We start from the raw sequence: 20,000 nt of genomic DNA, 5'->3' as shown, positions 1-20,000 counted from the left end.
CCATCTCACAGGAGACTTACGAGACTAATAGCCTACCACAGGCAGTAGCTGTATCAGTTCGTCGAGTTCCAGGTTAACGGAGTTTCAACAGATAGCTTGTTCATAGTTTGTTGGCATGTAAATATGAACTATTTAACTACTTTTCCTATTATAATTTCATGGGGGCTTAAGGTTATTTAAAAGTTTCCTTTAGCTAGTATAGCAACTAGGCCACCATAGCAACCAAGTTACACGGTTTGCTGCATAACCTGAAGCAAAGTTTCATTTCTCAAAATCAGCCCACCATTAAATAATCACAGTGATTAAACTATCCTGAGAGAAATGATGGGACATCAGTGTTGTAAGGGCTTACTCTAATACCAATGGAATGAAGGGGATGAAGTCCCGCCTCCCCCTCGGCCTTTGTGAACATTTTGGTTGCCAGGGGATCTATTAACGATTCAACTTTAACATTTAGTGTCCATTCCCACACAATAGCATAACACTAAATAAACGCCTAATAAATGCATGGTTTTCACTGATTGGGAATGGGGTAGCCTGTGTGTGTACATTCGTGAGAGGAGAGGGTGTAGCATTTCTCCCTGAAATGCCATCCAAAACAGCTTTTAAATGGCTAGGAGTGCTCACACCACAACTATATAGCATTTAGTTTTACGTTCACATTTTCCGGGTGTTATATAATATCTGTTCACCTTTGCCGGGTGTAATATAATATCTGTTCACCTTTGCTGGGTGTAATATAATATCTGTTCACCTTTGCTGGGTGTAATATAATATCTGTTCACCTTTGCTGGGTGTAATATAATATCTGTTCACCTTTGCCGGGTGTTATATTATATCTGTTCACCTTTGCCGGGTGTTATATAATATCTGTTCACATTTGCCGGGTGTAATATAATATCTGTTCACCTTTGCTGGGTGTAATATAATATCTGTTCACCTTTGCTGGGTGTAATATAATATCTGTTCACCTTTGCTGGGTGTAATATAATATCTGTTCACCTTTGCCGGGTGTAATATAATATCTGTTCACCTTTGCTAGGTGTAATATAATATCTGTTTACCTTTGCCGGTTGTAATATAATATCTGTTCACCTTTGCTGGGTGTAATATAATATCTGTTCACCTTTGCTGGGTGTAATATAATATCTGTTCACCTTTGCCGGTTGTAATATAATATCTGTTCACCTTTGCCGGTTGTAATATAATATATATATATATAATATCTTGTCCTGCACAGGGCCCCAGAACAGCAGCACGGTTCCTGAGAGCCAAGCAGCTGGCACATCCTCTGGCCCCCTGACTAAACCTGGGAAATCAAAAGGGCAACCTGAATCCCTCTGGCCCCAGATATCAGTGGAGAGTCCTGAGGAGAACCGTCCCTCCTCTTCTCAACCCTCACTGCCATGCAGGGACCGGCGGCCATCAGACGGTCAGCCCCCGTCACCGCGCACACTCCAGGCCATCCAGGCTGCCATGGCGGACAGCAGCTCAGAGGAGGATGACCCCGAGAGAAGAGAGGCTCCTGGAGGTCCCTGGGGTGACATGTCTCCTCGTACCCTGTTAGCCGTACAGACAGCCATGCAGGAGGAAGACACGGTGCTCACACAGCCCCAGAAAGGGCAGGACGTCTGCAGGAAGCTTCCCAAGATGGGCCCCTGTACCTCCAAGGAACTTCAGCGGTTAAACACAGCGCCTGCCCTTGACCAGAGCAATCTCTTCAGAGACATCCATGAGAGTTTTTCAGCCCATAGTGGCACTGTCAGCAGGTCACCAGAGGAGCAGGACGGTGGAGCCGGTGACACCCGTGTGTGTCCTCAGAAGCAGCTGATCAACAATGTGCAGATTCAGGAGCAGGAGGGGGGTGCTTCTCTGAAAGCATTGGGGACCATCCAGAGAGGTATGGCTCTGGCAGAGGACCAGAGTAGCTGCACAGAGGAAGAGGACCTGGTAGAGGATATGGGTGTGGCCAGCAAGGCAGTCCTGCAGGGAGATGGAGAGTCCGTTGAGAAGGTGATGAGATCGATTACGCTAGCTATCAACACCCCTTCAGATACAAAAGGTACAACCATCATATCGTCAGGTGATGAATCTAGTGAATCTAGTTCCTTGTCTGAAAGACATGACGCGATCTCCACAATACAAACTACCTCTGAGGAGAAGCCTGAGGAGCTGAGGTTGCTTAGGCATGTCCCTGAAGGGAATGGCCACGGGATGAAGCTGGAGCAGAAGAAGGGAAGACATTCCCCAGAGGGCCAAGAGAAGATTGAGAGTGAGGAGAGCAGCACAGAGGGTATGGCTGATGCCCGAGAGAAGAAGTTGGAGGAGAAGAAGGGAACACATACCCAAGAGGAACAGAGGAGTGAGAGTGGAGAGAGCAGCACAGAGGGTATGGCTGATGCCCGAGAGAAGAAGTTGGAGGAGAAGAAGGGAACACATTCCCAAGAGGAAGAGAAGAGTGAGAGTGGAGAGAGCAGCACAGAGGGTATGGCTGATTTTCTCATTATTTGCTGCTTGTGTGTGATAGCTGGATTGGTCAATTCTTCTTATTATAAGAAGAATGAAGTTCATATTCATCTAGCAGGCTTTCAACTTCAACTTCTTCAAAATGCTTTACAGGAAATGACATAAATTAGAAGTATTATTATGATCAGAAATAGAATAGACCACATCATTTCTGTACAGTTTTTATTGCCCCAAACTTCTTTATTTGTAACGCTTCCCTGTCTGATCACATGTCTAACAGTCTTTACAGTATTTTCCTACATTGTATAATAAATCATAATTGCCTGTCTTAGAGAACTTTATCGAGGTGTCCGAGGGGGAGGAGGAGTGGGCAGAGCCACCCCCTGACGCGTCTCCACTCAAGCCAGACGTTGCCTCGTCCCCTGGGAAGCCCCCTGAGGCCCTGATCCAGAAGGAGAAGATGGAGGAAGCGAAGAGAAAAGAGCAGAATGTTCCAGAAGGCCAATCGAGAACTTCTCAGAATGGAGAGGGTCAAGATGTGAAAGGACTGAGTCCACCACCTCCAGCTAATGACTGGGATCATATAGACCTGGTAAGTCCCTCCTCACAGTTTTCAATACTTGTGTATATATTATGGGAGACTCCAGAAAACGCTGAATGACTGATTAAACAAAGACCATCGTCATTTGAGAGAATACTTATCAATGACTAACAGTATGGACTTCATTAGCTCACTTCAATGGAGAAGCAACCATAGGTCAGTCTGTATTCTACCGCTATGTTTCTTTTTTTATGCCAGTTGTGCAGAGGAAACAATAACCTCTAGCCCCGGTCCATCAGTCTGGATTATTTGCATATAATTGTATATCCTTGTGTGTGTGTGTGTGTGTGTGTGTGTGTGTGTGTGTGTGTGTGTGTGTGTGTGTGTGTGTTTTGTGTGTGTGTGTGTGTGTGTGTGTGTGTGTGTGTGTGTGTGTGTGTGTGTGTGTGTGTGTGTTCATTCAGGCGGAGCTGAGGCAGTTGGAGAGCTCCCTGGAGGATGAGCAGAACAGCCTGAGAGGGCAGCAGCAACAACAAGAGAGAGGAGCTGCCACGGTTACTGGGCAGATGTGCCAGGAGAGCCAGGTAGAGCGCATATCCTCCACACAGACACAGAGATAAAGGAAGACCAGGTAGCACACAGAGATAGACACCTGAAGACCAGGTAGAGACACAGAGATAGACACCTGAAGACCAGGTAGAGACACAGAGATAGACACCTGAAGACCAGGTAGAGACACAGAGATAGACACCTGAAGACCAGGTAGAGACACAGAGATAGACACCTGAAGACCAGGTAGAGACACAGAGATAGACACCTGAAGACCAGGTAGAGATAGACACCTGAAGACCAGGTAGAGACACAGAGATAGACACCTGAAGACCAGGTAGAGACACAGAGATAGACACCTGAAGACCAGGTAGAGACACAGAGATAGACACCTGAAGACCAGGTAGAGATAGACACCTGAAGACCAGGTAGAGATAGACACCTGAAGACCAGGTAGAGATAGACACCTGAAGACCAGGTAGAGACACAGAGATAAAGAACGGAAGACCAGGTAGAGACACCGAGATAGACACCTGAAGACCAGGTAGAGACACAGAGATAGACACCTGAAGACCAGGTAGAGACACAGAGATAGACACCTGAAGACCAGGTAGAGACACAGAGATAGACACCTGAAGACCAGGTAGAGACACAGAGATAGACACCTGAAGACCAGGTAGAGACACAGAGATAGACACCTGAAGACCAGGTAGAGACACAGAGATAGACACCTAAAGACCAGGTAGAGACACAGAGATAGACACCTGAAGACCAGGTAGAGACACAGAGATAGACACCTGAAGACCAGGTAGAGACACCGAGATAGACACCTGAAGACCAGGTAGAGACACAGAGATAGACACCTGAAGACCAGGTAGAGACACAGAGATAGACACCTGAAGACCAGGTAGAGACACAGAGATAGACACCTGAAGACCAGGTAGAGACACAGAGATAGACACCTGAAGACCAGGTAGAGATAGACACCTGAAGACCAGGTAGAGATAGACACCTGAAGACCAGGTAGAGACACAGAGATAAAGAACGGAAGACCAGGTAGAGACACCGAGATAGACACCTGAAGACCAGGTAGAGACACAGAGATAGACACCTGAAGACCAGGTAGAGACACAGAGATAGACACCTGAAGACCAGGTAGAGACACAGAGAAAGACACCTGAAGACCAGGTAGAGACACAGAGATAGACACCTGAAGACCAGGTAGAGACACAGAGATAGACACCTGAAGACCAGGTAGAGACACAGAGATAGACACCTGAAGACCAGGTAGAGACACAGAGATAGACACCTAAAGACCAGGTAGAGACACAGAGATAGACACCTGAAGACCAGGTAGAGACACAGAGATAGACACCTGAAGACCAGGTAGAGCGCATATCTTCCACAAACACACCTGAAGACATTTCCCACAAGTAGCAGAAGACCACTCTAACCAACGGCATTAAGGTTAACATCAATTCATTGTTGTGAAAGGGCACCCATTAAATTGGGAGAAAAAAGGGTCAAAAAGGCAGAGCCTAATTTAATTTAATTAACTTTTTTAGTCCACAAATGTTCTAAAATGACCCTTCATCTCCCATTCCTATATATAAATATAACTTGCATGCAGTATTTAAAGTAACATTATGCAAACATGTACCTTAAAATAACAGCTTCAAAATCATTTTGCTGGCACACTGACTTGGAATACTGAGAATGGTGTCTGTGCCACTGCCACAGAACGCGTGGTGCGCCTGGTATTGCACTATGAAACTTGGGGCTCCAGGGCACGAGACCTGACATGAGAACTAGGTCATGGTTTATGGCACCACCTTACGCAACAACAGCTAGACCCATGTGTTGTCGGAGGATAGGAAAACTAAAATAGAGAGTTGCCAAGCAAGACGCCAAACAAGTTACCGAGCAAGTCAGATACGGAGCTGGCCATCTTTCCCTTTAGCTTCACGTGCTACACATAAAACAAACATGCCTTTTAAGCTGGCAGTCCATTTTGATGGCATTGATGTTTTTATTGGAGTTTATCTGTAGTTCACAGAGGAATGTGTGTTTAAAGAATCTGTGTCTGTCATTAAACAATAGTATTTGAACTTTTTGCTTCTTGTTGATTCTACATTTAAATTCTAATATCCATCATTACAAACTTCAGGATTTCTCTACCTGTGCCCAATTTTGATATTTTCTGGTCCAATTTTTACTTGGGACAAGTCGATCCAGTTTTGAGCTGGAACCAGGGGCGGAGTGGGACACAAAAATCCACCGGGACAATTCTAACTGCACCGGCCCACCACCGGCCCACAACGTGCCCACAACGTGCCCACAACTGGCCCAACCCGCATCCCCTCCACCTCCCATATATCAACTACAGAAACAAACGGGCGGCTTTTGATCATTATTGTTAGATTTAGAGTTGATGTGTGGGTGACAGACATGACAGTGACAGTGACAGTGTATTTGTATATGTACATTTATGGAAATACGGAACAAATCGACTCCCGTATTGGCTCAAATGTTATGCTAATTCGCAACAATGTGTCCTGTCAACTCACTCGCATCTAGTTGACGGCTGGTTGAATAAATCCGTGATTCTTGTACATTTTGATGCACTTTCCTCCTGCATCCGCCTCTTTTTCAGTCTGGCCTTTTTGCCCCCTCCTTTCTCCTTTCTCTTATGTCCCTCCATCAGGTACGCTTCACCTGCTCTCTCTCCCTGATAGCCGCTAATTTATCTCCCTAGGTTCACTTGATAAAGGCAGAACGATACACATTTCCCATGATGCTTTGCTCGACCATTCTACATTCAACAAAAAAACGAATTAAATCGCTGGCCAATTTATATTTGTGGTCATGAAAGTAATGGAGCGTCTGAATAAAAAGAATTACATCAATATAGGAGGCTAAACAAAAATCAGAAGGTTGGATTAATGGGAGTGAGTTTGACAGACACCACCATAGGTGTGATGTACAGAGACAAATAGTGCTATAAATAGTGGTTGGACGGCCCACACCTGTAACTTTCGGAGAATTTAGACATTTTCACGGGACCATGATTTGACATACATGCAAATTCGATGGGCCGCTCATGGCTTTGACTCAACGGCTGCGAAGGCCGGCCTGCAGGCTGGTTCTCGAGAGATAATTGGCCGACAGGCCCACCGGGAAAAATCCCGGTGCTCCCGATGGCCACTCCGCCCCTGGCTGGAACGCTATAACTAGCAACTGCAAAACGGCTAGATAATGTGATCCCACGGGGCAAGCAAAGTAAAGCTCTTATTTTCTCAGCTGACAGGCTCATAATGTAAAGTTATGAACAGTTATGATGATTATACGTGTCTGACAAAGGAAAGGATCTTTACAGAGATAGACCTGTGTCTGTTTTAGGTCATTTTCTACAGAAACTGGTACTTCAGTAACTTCAGAAACTCATTTTTCTACAAATTTCTTAGGTTAGGAAAAGTTATTTAGGCAAACAGACGCAGGTCTATCGCTGTAGGGAACCTTTCCATGTAGTCAGGCATGTTGTAATGTTCTGACACGTCCCAATATCCCAATGTATAAGATAAGATAAGATAAGATAAAACTTTGTTGCCACACAACAATGTATCTTCATATCTTCAGGAACTCTTGCGACTCTTTGGTATCCCCTTCTTGGTGGCCCCTATGGAGGCTGAGGCTCAGTGTGCTGCTCTGGACCGGGCTGAGCTGACCCATGGCACTATTACAGACGACAGTGATATTTGGCTCTTTGGTGGCCGCCACGTCTTCAAAAACTTCTTCAGCCAGAACAAGTATGTGGAGCACTACCAACTTATGGATCTCCAGAACCAGCTTGGTGAGTGAGACTAATTACTACCTCTTTGAAACGTCTCTGTTTGATTATGACCACCGCTGAAGTGCATTTTTTCCACCGATGTTTTGGTTGACAATACGATCGAGGGTGAACACAGTGTAAAAACACCATTAAGTCACTTGACAAAAATGACTAAGCCTAATCTATTACATATAATGGACTAAAGGCTTGTGAGACTGACAGATAATGGCCTTAACCCATTTCAGCTGATAAACCTGGCTTCTTGTATCCCTGTGCCCTAGGCCTTGACCGGTTTAAGCTGATAAACCTGGCTTACCTGCTGGGCAGTGACTATACAGAAGGCATACCTGGGGTGGGATATGTGACGGGCATGGAGATCCTGAATGAGTTCCCAGGCGCTACGACAGAGCCACTCGTCCAGTTCAGGTCAGACACACACACACACACACACACACACACACACACACACACACACACACACACACACACACACACCGTAGATAGAATGCATCTTGAGAACATACACTGGTACATGCACATGTATCGCACTGTACATTTCATGTGAAGGATGAAAATATTGTACATTTCATGATTTATATTATAATATATGTTGTCTTTTATGATAGCATTTATAATACAGGAATTGATGTTCTTGTCCTCATCTTCTGAATTCAGTAAGTGGTGGTCAGAAGCTCAGGAGAATAAGAAACTGGTGGCTAACCCTAAGGACTCTAAAGTGAAGCGCAAGCTGAGAGCCCTGAAGCTCCAGACAGGCTTTCCAAACCCAGCCGTTGCTCAGGCCTACATGCAGCCAGCTGTGGACCAATCAGAGGCCTCCTTCAGCTGGGGCCGTCCACATCTGGATCTCCTCAAGGAATATCCTTTATCCGGGTTTGTGTTGGGCATATACTGTGTCATGCACTAGTTATCCTCACTAGGTGATGATGTGGGTGTAAGGAATATCCTTTATCTGGGTGTATGTTGGGCATATACTGTGTGTATGTGTTGTGTGAAAGTCATGCACTAGTTATCCTCACTAGGTGATGATGTGGGTGTAAGGAATATCCTTTATCTGGGTTTGTGTAGGGCATATACTGTGTGTTGTGTGAAAGCCATGCACTAGTTGTCCTCACTAGGTGATGATGTGGGTGTGGGTTGTGTGTTTAACTACACCGTTCAGATCTTTAACGGAAGCTCCTACGTTTTGTCACGATCGTTTTGGTTGGAGCCGTAAGAAGACTGACGAGGCTTTGCAGCCCGTTCTGAAACAGCTGTCTGCACAACAAGTACTACTACACACATATGGACACATGTACACACGCAGTTTATGTGCATACAATCACATCTTACAAGTCTCTCAAAAACTAACGACGACTCTTTTTCCACTTATTTAAGACGCAGCTGCGCATCGACTCCTTCTTCCGCATGGAGCAGCAGGAGAGCCAAAAGATCCAGAGCCAGCGCCTCCGTAGAGCTGTCACCTGCATGAAGAGGAAGGAGCGCGGGGAGGCACAGGAGGAAGAGGAGGAGGAGGAGGAAATAAAAGGCACTAAAAAGGGAAGGACTAGGAAGTCAGAGCAGAATAGGGAACCAGTGAGCTGCCCTGTGGCGTTTGAAGGAGGCTTTCTGGGGTCAGAAGGAACAGGTACTAATTCAGGAAAGCTTGAGGAGCCAGTGGGGAAGGACTGTAAAAGTACTGCACCAACTCCAGTGAAGACTCCAGAGTCCATACAGAAACACTGTCCTCGGACTGCAGTCCTTATCGATAGCAGCAGCTCTGACTCAATGGGGACGGACTGTAAAAGTACTGCACCAACTCCGAAAAAGAAAGTGAAAACTCAAGAGTCCATACAGAAAAACTATCCTCAGAAGGCAGTCTTTAACGAAAGCAGCATCTGTGACTCAGTGGGGAAGGACTGTAAAAGTAATCCCCAAACTCCCAAAAAGAAAGTGAAGACTCAAGAGTCCATACAGACAAACTCTCCTCAGAAGGCAGTCTTCATCCATAGCAGTGGCTCTGACTCGGTGGGGAAGGACTGTAAAAGATCTGCACCAACGCCGGAAAAGAAAGTGAAGACTCAAGAGTCCATACTGAAAAACTGTCCTCAAAAAGCAGTCCTAATCGATAGCAGCAGCTCTGACTCAGACAGTGAAAGCGGTTGGGCTGTTCCTATGGTTACTGCACAGTCTGTCTTCATTAACCAACCACAAAGGAAGGGAAAAAGAGGGGGTCGTGGAAAAGGCAAGAGTGGACGCTGAGTGAGTTATATGAACAGTGGACTCAGGAGTTATATAAACATTAATGCACACCTACAGTCAGGAGTGGACTCATGAGTTATATAAACATTAATGCACACCCACAGTCAGGAGTGGACTAGTGAGTGAGTTATATTAACGTTAATGCACACCTCCAGTCAGGAGTGGACTAGTGAGTGAGTTATATAAACATTAATGCACACCTCCAGTCAGGAGTGGACTAGTGAGTGAGTTGTATTAACATTAATGCACACCTCCAGTCAGGAGTGGACTAGTGAGTGAGTTATATTAACGTTAATGCACACCCACAGTCAGGAGTGGACTCTGAGTTGTATAAACATTAATGTGCACCTACTGTCAGGAGTGGACTAGTGAGTGAGTTATATTAACGTTAATGCACACCCACAGTCAGGAGTGGACTCTGAGTTGTATTAACATTAATGTGCACCTACTGTCAGGAGTGGACTAGTGAGTGAGTTATATTAACGTTAATGCACACCCACAGTCAGGAGTGGACTCTGAGTTGTATAAACATTAATGTGCACCTACTGTCATGCACCAACACTTAGATAATCATGACTCGTGTCATTTTTATCAATGAGAAAAAAAGTCTTAAGCTGTACATCTGTGAATGGTCTAGTCATTAGTACATTTCGTTTCCATTGAATAAATGTTCAGTGTCACCTGGGGCTTCACACTAGGTTGAAATCATGGGGGTCCAAAGGGCTCTCATGTTGTGCATCTGTAAATATGGCCCTGTTCATTAGATTCCATTACTTCTCATAACATTCTGTTGTTGTTCCATTCTTTGCCAAGTGTCTCCAGCTCCACCACACAATGTATTTTTGAATGATTTCTTGTAATAATGGCTACTACATTAGGTCAAAGATGTGTGAAAACTGAACTACTGGGAAATGAATGTATGAAATGATTCTTTTTACACCCATACTGATGGTTACTGTGATTGCATCTGTTTTTTTTTCCCTTTTTTGGTTCTCTCAATCTTAGGTTCTGTACTTGAAGCCTTTACGTTTCAAAGTATTTCAGCGTTTTCTGTGATCTATTAAAAGCCACTCAGGGAGGGTGCACATGCTTTTCCTATACAGGTCTCTGGATTTGTGTTCATTTTGAGGTTGAAGGGACCGGTTATTTATTAGTATATGCCATAGTCAATAATTCCATCTTATTTATACCTAGTATAAATAAGATTTTATTTGTACTTTTCTAGCATGCCAGCATACCTGGTTAAGGACTCTCTGGTAGGGACATGGCGGGAAGGTGTGAGATTGCTCTCACCCTTCCCCTCCCCCCAGGTTGAGACAAAAGGGTCTATTTGGTAACACCCCTTAAAATTAGTGTATATAGCTAACTCTCTCAGAAGGAGTAGAGAGATAATCTTGAGGCGAAGCTCTGGGGAGTGGAGCTCAGGCTCTGTCTCACAATGTGTGGCCGCCATTGTTACAAGAATAAACCTGAAACATGACTGACAAATCCAGAACTGAGACTTCCAATATATGGTAGTAAATTAAATACCATCAAGGTGAAATGAGATCATTTATACTTCTGACCTTCATGATCACTCAGGCCTCTGAGATCTGCCAGCCACCTAGTCCTGACCTAAGGCCAAGGAATACACTGTGTTTTCTGTTTCATGTTGTAGGCAGCAGAACAATGGTGGTCACCCCAGCCGGAATTGAACCCGGGTCTACAGGCTCGATCACAATCGTCACACAGTGTACTGACAGTGTCCAGATAATAATGAAAACTAACGGTACCCTTTAAGTGCAAGTGTGTGTGACAGTAATGGAACGATGGTGGGATATACAGCGGGTGAAATAAGTATTGAACACGTCACCATTTTTCTCAGTAAATATATTTCCAAAGGTGGTATTGACATGAAATTTTCACCAGATGTTTGTAACAACCCAGGTAATCCAAACATACAAAGAAACCAAAACAAATTAGTTCAGAAATTAAGTTATGTCTAATAATATGAAATGACACAGGAAAAAAGTATTGAACACGCTTACTGATATTTATTGAATACTTTGTACAAAAGCCTTTGACAGCTTCAAGACGCTTCCTGTATGGAGAAACTACTTGTATGCATTGCTCAGATGTGAGTTTGACCCATTCTTCAACACAAAAAGGCTTAAATTCTTGAAAGTTCCCTGGGCCTCTTCTATGAACTCTGATCTTCAGTTCTTTCCATAGATTTTCAATTGGATTCAAGTCAGGTGATTGGTTTGGCCATTCTAGCAGCTTTATTTTCTTTCTCTGAAACCAATTGAGAGTTTCCTTGGCTGTTCATTGTCTTGCTGAAATGTCCACCCTCGTTACCTCTTCATCATCCTGGTAGATGGCAGCAGATTTTAATTAAGAATGTCTTGATACATTTTTTCCATTCATCCTTGCTTCAATTGTGTGACATTTGCCAGTACCATATGCTGAAAAGCAGTCCCACACCATGATGTTCCCACCTTCAAACTTCACTGTTGGGATGATGTGCAGTGCCATGTCTCCTACAAACATGGTGTGCATTATGTCATCCAAAGAGTTCCATTTTGCTCTCATCTGACCAGACCATATTCTCCCAGTATTTCACAGGCTTGTCCAAATTTCGTGCTGCGAACTTTAAACGAGCTTCAACATGCTTTTTCTTCAGCATTGGAGTCTTATGTGGAGAGCGTGCATACAGGCCATGGGGGTTGAATGCATTACTTATTGTTTTCTTTTAAACAACTGTACCTGCAAATTCCAGGTCTTACTGAAGCTCTCCACGAGTAGTCCTTGGCTCTTTGACAACTCTTCTGATAATTCTTTTCACTCCTCTGTCAGAAATCTTGCGAGGAACACCTGGTCGTGGCCAGTTTATGGTGAAATGATGATCTTTCCACTTCCAGATTATGGCCCGAAACAGTGCTCACTGGAATATTCAGAAGTTTAGAAATGCATCTGTAACCAATGCCATGAGTATGTCTTGCAACAATAAGGTTGCAAAGGTCTTGAGAGAGCTCTTTGCTTTTACCAATCATGAGTTACTTCTTATGTGACACCTTGGTAATGAGACACCTTTTTATAGGCCATCAGTTGGGATATTAATTTGCACTGACTAGGGGCCAGATTGCCTTCTAATTACTGAAAGATTTTAGCTTTCCATGCCTTTTTGCACCTCCCTTTCTTCATGTGTTCAATACTTTTTTCCTGTGTTATTTCACATTAATACACATTACTTAATTTCTGAATGTATTTGTTTTTTTTCTTTGTATGTATGAATTACTTGGGTTGTTACCAACATGTGGTGACAATTTCATGACAATAGCACCTTTGGAAATATATTAACTGAGAAAAATGGCGACGTGTTCAATACTTATTTCACCCGCTGTAAGCGCAGTAGGTACACTATAGAAAATAAAGGAAGGTGTTATAAATAAGTCTGAATAAAAGAACAGGAGTAGCTTGGCTAGAACAGATATCATGGTTCAGCTGTAGATGTGATGGTATGTGGGAAGAAACTGGTCTTGTGTCTGGTAGTTTACTCATACAAAGCTATCCACTAGCACAGGGGTTTTCAACAGGGCCGTGGTCCGCAACGGCATTGCAGGGGGTCCGCGACATGAGCCTATGTTGATCAGTTCACCATTTTAAGTTTTATGAATTCGCTTATTGATATTTTAACACATTTCCAGATTACTATTGAATATAGTGAATATATCGTGTTATAGGCAGAATATCTGTGCAGGCGTTTACTCATCCAAAGCTCTCCACTAGCAGGCTGAGGGGACAGGCTGGAAGAGGGTGTGTCCAGACCAGACTGATTGGGCAGGGGGCGCCTCTCCTTTTATTTCTTGTTTTCCTTGACGGTCCTAACTGTCAGCTGCAGTTTGTCCTTATCTTGTTGGGAGGCTAGCGATGTGAACAGAACACACTCACTGTACGACTCAGGACTGAAATAGCATCTGGTATGAGTTGTGCTCGACCTCCTCCTTCACTCCCTCCCAAAGGTCTCTAAATGTGTATGTGTGAATGCTGCTGAAAACCAAAAGCTATTTTTACCAAAGCTAAGGCCCCATGGCAAGCCACAATTGCTGTGCTAAAATTAGACCTGCTATTTTTAGATCACACAGTGACCAGAGAGTGGTGGACAACAACTAATTGATCCTTGTCCTCGTGCTCTTGACCTGTTGTCTGGCTCTGGCTACAGTAAGCAACTGATGTTTGTGACCAACAGACTGGTCAATGTCACACCCCAGCTGAGCTTCTCAATGTCCATCATGTCTTTGCAAACAACATAGAAAGCTCTCACCTGAAAGAAAGTACTAACCCATGCATAATGATACAAAATGAATTAAATCTGGAAATGTATGCATCCTTGAAAGCCTTCAAGGTTTAATCTTAATCCCAATAATATCCCCACACAACCTGCTCAGATAGTTCCTGGCCATCATGTTTTTTCACAGACTAAAGGCATTTGGCCAACTTCCTAGCTACGTTGAAGAATGCAAACAACATATAGTTAGTCTTTCTCAAGTGCCTTTTGGAAAAGCAGTCCAAACCCCACCGTGGTTACAAATTCATTGCCAATATTTTAACTCATTTTCAGTTTCATTTCATTTGAAATTTCATTTCATTTCAGCAAGTTGTCTGTTTTGGCTCTTTGATACTTATTCTTTTTCACTTGTACCTTATGTTGCAACATGCCTTAGTTTTTATATATATATATTTTTATTTTAGGGCCACTGTTATTGAGCCATTATGTGCTCTCAATCTCAGGTGTTTTAGTTGCATCTGGGAGACAACCCATTGCCACCTCTGGAATATGTCCAAAGTGTGTGATGCTATTTCTAGACTTCTCAGTTTACAATGTCTAGTTACTGAACCTTCTTAGGAAACCGGTGATTAGATAACGTGTTTGGGTTGAAATGTACCTACTATTGATGAATACACACCCAGTGTTGATCGTACATCTGAATTATTTAGTGCTAATACTTGTCAGTGAGTATTGCTATTTTCTCTGGGAAAGACGGCCATGTGAAAACATTGATGGCTAATTCTTATGAGCCTAGTAATTATGTCCTAAGTATAATGTATAAAGGGTTGAAAGAAGTTTGGTTATTTAAAGATCTTTAATTTTTGTTAACATCAACTCACAGCCAAGCAATGTTCAGACATTGTTATTGATTAAATATTGATAAAATGCATTTTATGGATATCCTTAAAGGCTGTTGGTCAAACCATGAGTTACAGCTCCCTCCCTCTTTTGTTTGAAGAGTCAATATGAGCTCTCGGCAAATGCATCTGCCAGCAGAGGGCGCTGGAGGCACGTTCATGTATAGTGTGTGCCATGACCGATGACAGACGGCCGTGCTCCTTGGCAAATGGCTCATTTCTCCTTGGTCCACTGCTGACCCATTTTAGTTTGGGCAGCTGTTGAGTTCATCAGCCGGAGTGACAGTTGGCTCTCTTGGGGGACGGAGGTAACCGATAGCCCACCGCCACAGACACCCTGCCAGAGCATCACTCTGGTACTGCAATGGAAAATACAGAAACAGACATGGAGTCAGAGAAAAAAGAGACCAAGAATGACACACTGCCACAAACAAATGGTAAGAGCACTCAAATCAATTATTACAGTATACTTAAACATGTAGTGGCCACAGAGATGCATAGGGATAATCCATTGATTCTAAAATGCTATTCACACATATGTGTTCTGGAGTGTTCTCAAACTTGATGTTATCTTTTGAGGAGTTGGTTTGTGTACAGTGATCACCCCCGACTTCTTGTCACATGGAATGACAAATATTTCCTATCAAACCCAATCATTTCTCTTTTTTTTTTCGTACTCATTTTTTTTTTAACTAGCAAACGTGCAGAGTTTATAACCTATAAATGAACACAGACAGTGGAAGTTCACTGATGAAAGTAATGGTCAGTAATCAGTGAAAGGTCTGATCTGGTGCCCACTAGGGTCTACTGTTTCCCCCGCTGGGTTGATGTCCAATGGGACCGGCAATGCTATCTGTCACCATCCAGGATGCTAACAATCTAACAGCACTCTTTCACAGGGCAATAGACTCTGGCAAGGAAAGTGGAATCTTATCTCATATTTCCAAGGTTTTGACTTTGCAGAAGCAACAACAACAAAGTCAACATCATCTGCTCTGCAGTCCTTTGTCTGTTGTAACTGTGTACAGATATTCATAGAAGTATTCTTGGCTTGGCTCTACAGGCAAGGTTCATAGGCAAGGACATATAGTTTGATGACGAGGCATATAACAGACACATACATGATCTAGTTAATGTTCTACACATTGCAGTGCACTACTTAGTTAGGAGTAGGATTTCAGAATCTAAAGAGTTTCAGTCAATTCATAATTAATATTGCTCAATGTGTGGTGTTTCTGCATCATCCTATACAACAATAGTCTTGTAGGTCCTCCTTTGAGTCCTTTCTTTTCATGGAATTAATGATAGAGTTTTTAGACCTGTTATTTCTTTGTCTTTGTTGTTCATTGGTGAACATGAGACATCCTCTCACATAATTATTTAAACCAAACCGCATTTTAATTTTCATTATATAACATAAATAAAGATAATTCAAAATAAAATAAAATGTATATAGTAAGTATTTTTCACCCGTAAACGGTTTAAAAAAAAGAGCACTGGTTGCACTTTTCAATATCCTGGACGGTGAATATTACCCAGCTGAGCTTGGTATGACTTCCATCAGACTGTGGGAGAAGGTGAATTCCCCCTTCTCACCGTGGCACCAAAAAGAGAGTTTTCACTCATGATACCCTGCCAGAGGGAGACAGAGGTTCAGGAGGCAGAGGAGTCATTTAGTAATCGGAGGGTTGCTAGTTCGGTTCCCCACTCCTCCTTACCAAGTGGGTAAGTGTCCTTGAGCAAAACACTGAACCCCTTACTGCTCCTGATATATTTTAAGACGCCTCGGTCCCTCACAGTCTTAAAATAGTTGTCACCTGTGGGTGTGGCGTTACATTTAGAAAGCTTGTCTGTTGCATTTTGGGCAACACAATATGGGATAGCAGTTGTCCATCAGAATAGTTTTGGACTATAAAACCATGCAGGTTGATTCCACTGATATAAGTAGAAGCTAATTAAGAGCTAAGTTTACTTCTTCTTTGTTATTTGCCATTAAAATACAATTTATCAGTGAACTAAGCAAACCAATTACAGTTAATGGTCTTCGCTGTGAGGATAATTCAGCTGAATTCATTAAAAGGTTTAATTGATTGCATGAAAGATTGTACCTCTAAATAGATAACAAGCCAAGATCTTGTTTTCTCACATTACTTTTTCTTTTTTGTTGAAAGATATAATGGCTCAGACTGTATTCTTGACAGAAAATACAGAGTTTTGATTTGCAAGTTCTATAGACTAATAAAGCATCACCTCATTCCGTTGAACAGTAGCCCAAAAAATAATCCCCAATCATTTGCAGGTATATACTTAATTTTAACTTTGCTAGATTGTTAATGATATGTTCAAGTAGATAAAATGGATGAAATGTTTATATTTATCTGTGATTTTGCTTTTGATTAACCCTCTTTCAAGTGTTTGGTAAGGTTTGACTGTGGTTATATTATACTAAGGTGTTGCTGAGGATGCCGAGCTAGCAAAAGCAATCATGGAAAGGCGCTTCGTGCCATCACTGATCACCACGGAAACTTGGGAAGGCTTCACTTTTGCTGGCCTGGATATCCGCATCAAAGAGTCGAATGACTACTACGGAGCTGTGCTCTGGCCATCAGTACGTTTGTTTCCCGTTTAATGTTTTGTGACAATACAAGATCTCTTACATCTGGTAAGGATGCTCATGTGTGTCCCTCACAGATTCAGCAGGTTATTCTCCTTATTGCGTGGAAATGTGAGGAGTTAGCATGTATTATTTCCACTCATCATAATTGGCTGTGATATTCTGTGTGTGGTACTAACCTTTTTTAAGGGAATATAAAAACAAATGAAAGAAACACTCATTCTAAACTACCTTAAGCCCTCTTAATGCTTTTGATCAACCAACATGAACAGTGTCACAAGTGTTGTGTCTGTTTGCCTCCGAGGTCTTTTTGAACCGGGGGTTTCAACAAAGTCACAATCTACAATCTTATGAAGAGTAGTTTGGTAGAGTTAGCTCCTACTTCGCATAAGATTAAGCCTTTCCCAACGTCTTTTGCTTGCTTTATTTAATGTATGTAATATGTAACTGTGGTCACTGTAGGAAATTAATATGTAGATGTAAAAAGAAGACATATGTTTTATAGACATGTGTTTATATTGTTCATTTCTATGATTATGTTCATACAAAGATCTGCTTGTTAACAGCTGCTATTAACTAGGCCTACAACAGCATAAAATATTTTGTGTTGAGGTAACCATCCATTTAAAAAATGGCCTCTGTTCATGAATATTTCTTTAACAGGGCTGTGTCTGCTTTGAAAAAACAGTCTGTTTATGTACAGTAATTGTCAATTTGTTTGTAGGCCATAGTGTTGTGTCATTTTCTGGACTGTCACCGTGAAACTTACAACCTGAGGGACAAGAAAGTCATTGAGATAGGTGCTGGAACAGGCCTCGTCACCATAGTAACCAGTCTCTTGGGTAAGAATGAATAAGGCGCTCATTTAAATTTGTGTTTCCATTTCAGGGCGGGGATGGCGACAGTGTAGATCTGTTTCTAAAGGCATCTGTCCAGTCACTGACCATGGGAATCAGTGTATTTAGTTGTCTTAGCAGCTATTGACCTGTCCATAGATGAATTGATGGTGCACAAGTGTTCAGTACATGCATCAGAAAAAGTAGCCTGAACACACACAAACACACACACACAAGACAGACTTGGAAGTTTTTGAAGGATCAACACAATGCAACATGAATTTGTATCTTTTTATAAGGAGCTCCATACATCGTCACATAGATGTTTACAACATCAAACTATTTTGCAAGTACTTTTTTTGCATTTCATTATGTGTCTATACACTGTCTAAATTGATTTTGCCATCTCTCTCTCTTTCACTCTCTCTCTCTCTCTCTCTCTCTCTCTCTCTCTCTCTAAATAAGGAGCAATGGTGACATCCACTGACCTGCCAGACATTTTGGGGAACCTTCGGTACAATGTGAACCGTAATACTAGAGGACGCTGTCAACACCCCCCACAGGTGACTGAGTTGACCTGGGGCAGTAACGTGGAAGAAACCTTCCCCCGTGCTTCTGACTGTTTTGACTACATCATGGCAGCTGATGTAGTGTACTCACACCCATATCTGACTGAACTCATGGAGACGTTTGACCACCTGTGCCAGGACAACACGGTGATCCTGTGGGCTATGCGCTACCGTATGGACCGTGAGAATAGATTTGTAGAACGCTTTCAGAAACTCTTCCACCTAGAGGAGCTCTATGATCTGCCCAGCATGATGATCAAGCTCTTCCGGGCCACCAGGAGATTCCCTTATTCTCAACAACACAGACACCCAACCTGACAGACACAGGGGTTACCATGGTTACAGCAGCCTACTATGTGTATGCCCTTTATTGATGTCCAATTTGTCCCAGTTCATAGTGTGTATGTGTCACTGAAACTTCAAATCAGTGCATTTCATTGCTTTGTCTACATATTTTCTGTGACCTTTTTCTAATGTTTACATAGGCCACTACAATTCTATTTACATAGGTTTGGTGTATGTGTGCATTGACAACATCTATTCATCTTTTTAGGTTTAGGGCTTTAGAACAGTCAAATCAGTAGGAGTTTGAATCAAAAGATCAAGGATTTTATAAGATCAAATAAAATAAACTTAATTCACGTTGAAGTACATTGAAGTGGGCTTACAGGCCAAAGACAGACATATTATAAGGTGTTTTTATTCTCATCCTTGACGTTAATGGGATGACAACAACAAATATAATACCATCTGGGTGGGTATTAAACACATGATGTTGGACTATGTTCTGTAATTTGTTGTGATTTTGCTCAACTCCACCTTTACAGTTTTTCTCGATTGATTTCACCCAAAAACTGGAACTTATGACACAATGACCACAACCTGTTACTCATGTGCCATCTCCCTAAACCAATTCTGCTAAACTATATGCACAATTATCTGCTTTAGACACAGATTTAAATTGTTAACCACACTTTCTTCAAAACACTAAACACCATCCTCTCTACTTTGCACACTTCATCAATGCCAAAACCTCCTTGTTTTCAGACAGAACACACTGCTAGTCAAATGGCAAAACTTCCATTTCCAAAGCTGTTGTGCAATTTGAAATCAAAGCTTTAGCTCCTGGTTTGGAGAACAATTTATGGCAACATTTAAGTGAGAGTTGATC

At 42.6% G+C, this 20,000-nt stretch overlaps 2 protein-coding genes across 3 annotated transcripts in view; both read left to right on the top strand.

Moving 5' to 3' along the window:
* The window catches only part of ercc5 (excision repair cross-complementation group 5), a 27,957-nt gene extending 17,206 nt beyond the window's left edge, over nucleotides 1–10,751 (top strand). For both annotated transcript variants that reach the window (XM_080835791.1, XM_080835792.1), the window contains exons 9-16: nucleotides 1,241–2,485; nucleotides 2,799–3,058; nucleotides 3,472–3,591; nucleotides 7,193–7,406; nucleotides 7,667–7,811; nucleotides 8,061–8,261; nucleotides 8,587–8,671; nucleotides 8,781–10,751. In XM_080835791.1, the coding sequence (XP_080691917.1) occupies nucleotides 1,241–2,485; nucleotides 2,799–3,058; nucleotides 3,472–3,591; nucleotides 7,193–7,406; nucleotides 7,667–7,811; nucleotides 8,061–8,261; nucleotides 8,587–8,671; nucleotides 8,781–9,644 (3,134 nt within the window). In that variant the 3' untranslated portion in view covers nucleotides 9,645–10,751. The remainder of the gene's footprint in view (nucleotides 1–1,240; nucleotides 2,486–2,798; nucleotides 3,059–3,471; nucleotides 3,592–7,192; nucleotides 7,407–7,666; nucleotides 7,812–8,060; nucleotides 8,262–8,586; nucleotides 8,672–8,780) is intronic.
* A 4,358-nt stretch (nucleotides 10,752–15,109) lies between these two features.
* Nucleotides 15,110–19,612, top strand: mettl21e (methyltransferase like 21e). Its single transcript, XM_080835262.1, has 4 exons — nucleotides 15,110–15,247; nucleotides 17,261–17,418; nucleotides 18,149–18,266; nucleotides 18,726–19,612. The coding sequence occupies exons 1-4, from the start codon at nucleotides 15,175–15,177 to the stop codon at nucleotides 19,145–19,147; spliced, it is 771 nt and encodes a 256-aa protein (XP_080691388.1). The 5' UTR covers nucleotides 15,110–15,174; the 3' UTR covers nucleotides 19,148–19,612.
* The last annotated feature ends 388 nt before the right edge of the window (nucleotides 19,613–20,000 follow it).

This window comes from Sprattus sprattus, assembly GCF_963457725.1.
Source record: "Sprattus sprattus genome assembly, chromosome: 3".
Classification (NCBI taxonomy): domain Eukaryota; kingdom Metazoa; phylum Chordata; class Actinopteri; order Clupeiformes; family Clupeidae; genus Sprattus; species Sprattus sprattus.
The sequence above is the reverse complement of the archived record's forward strand: the minus strand, read 5'-3'. Positions and strand labels throughout refer to the sequence as shown.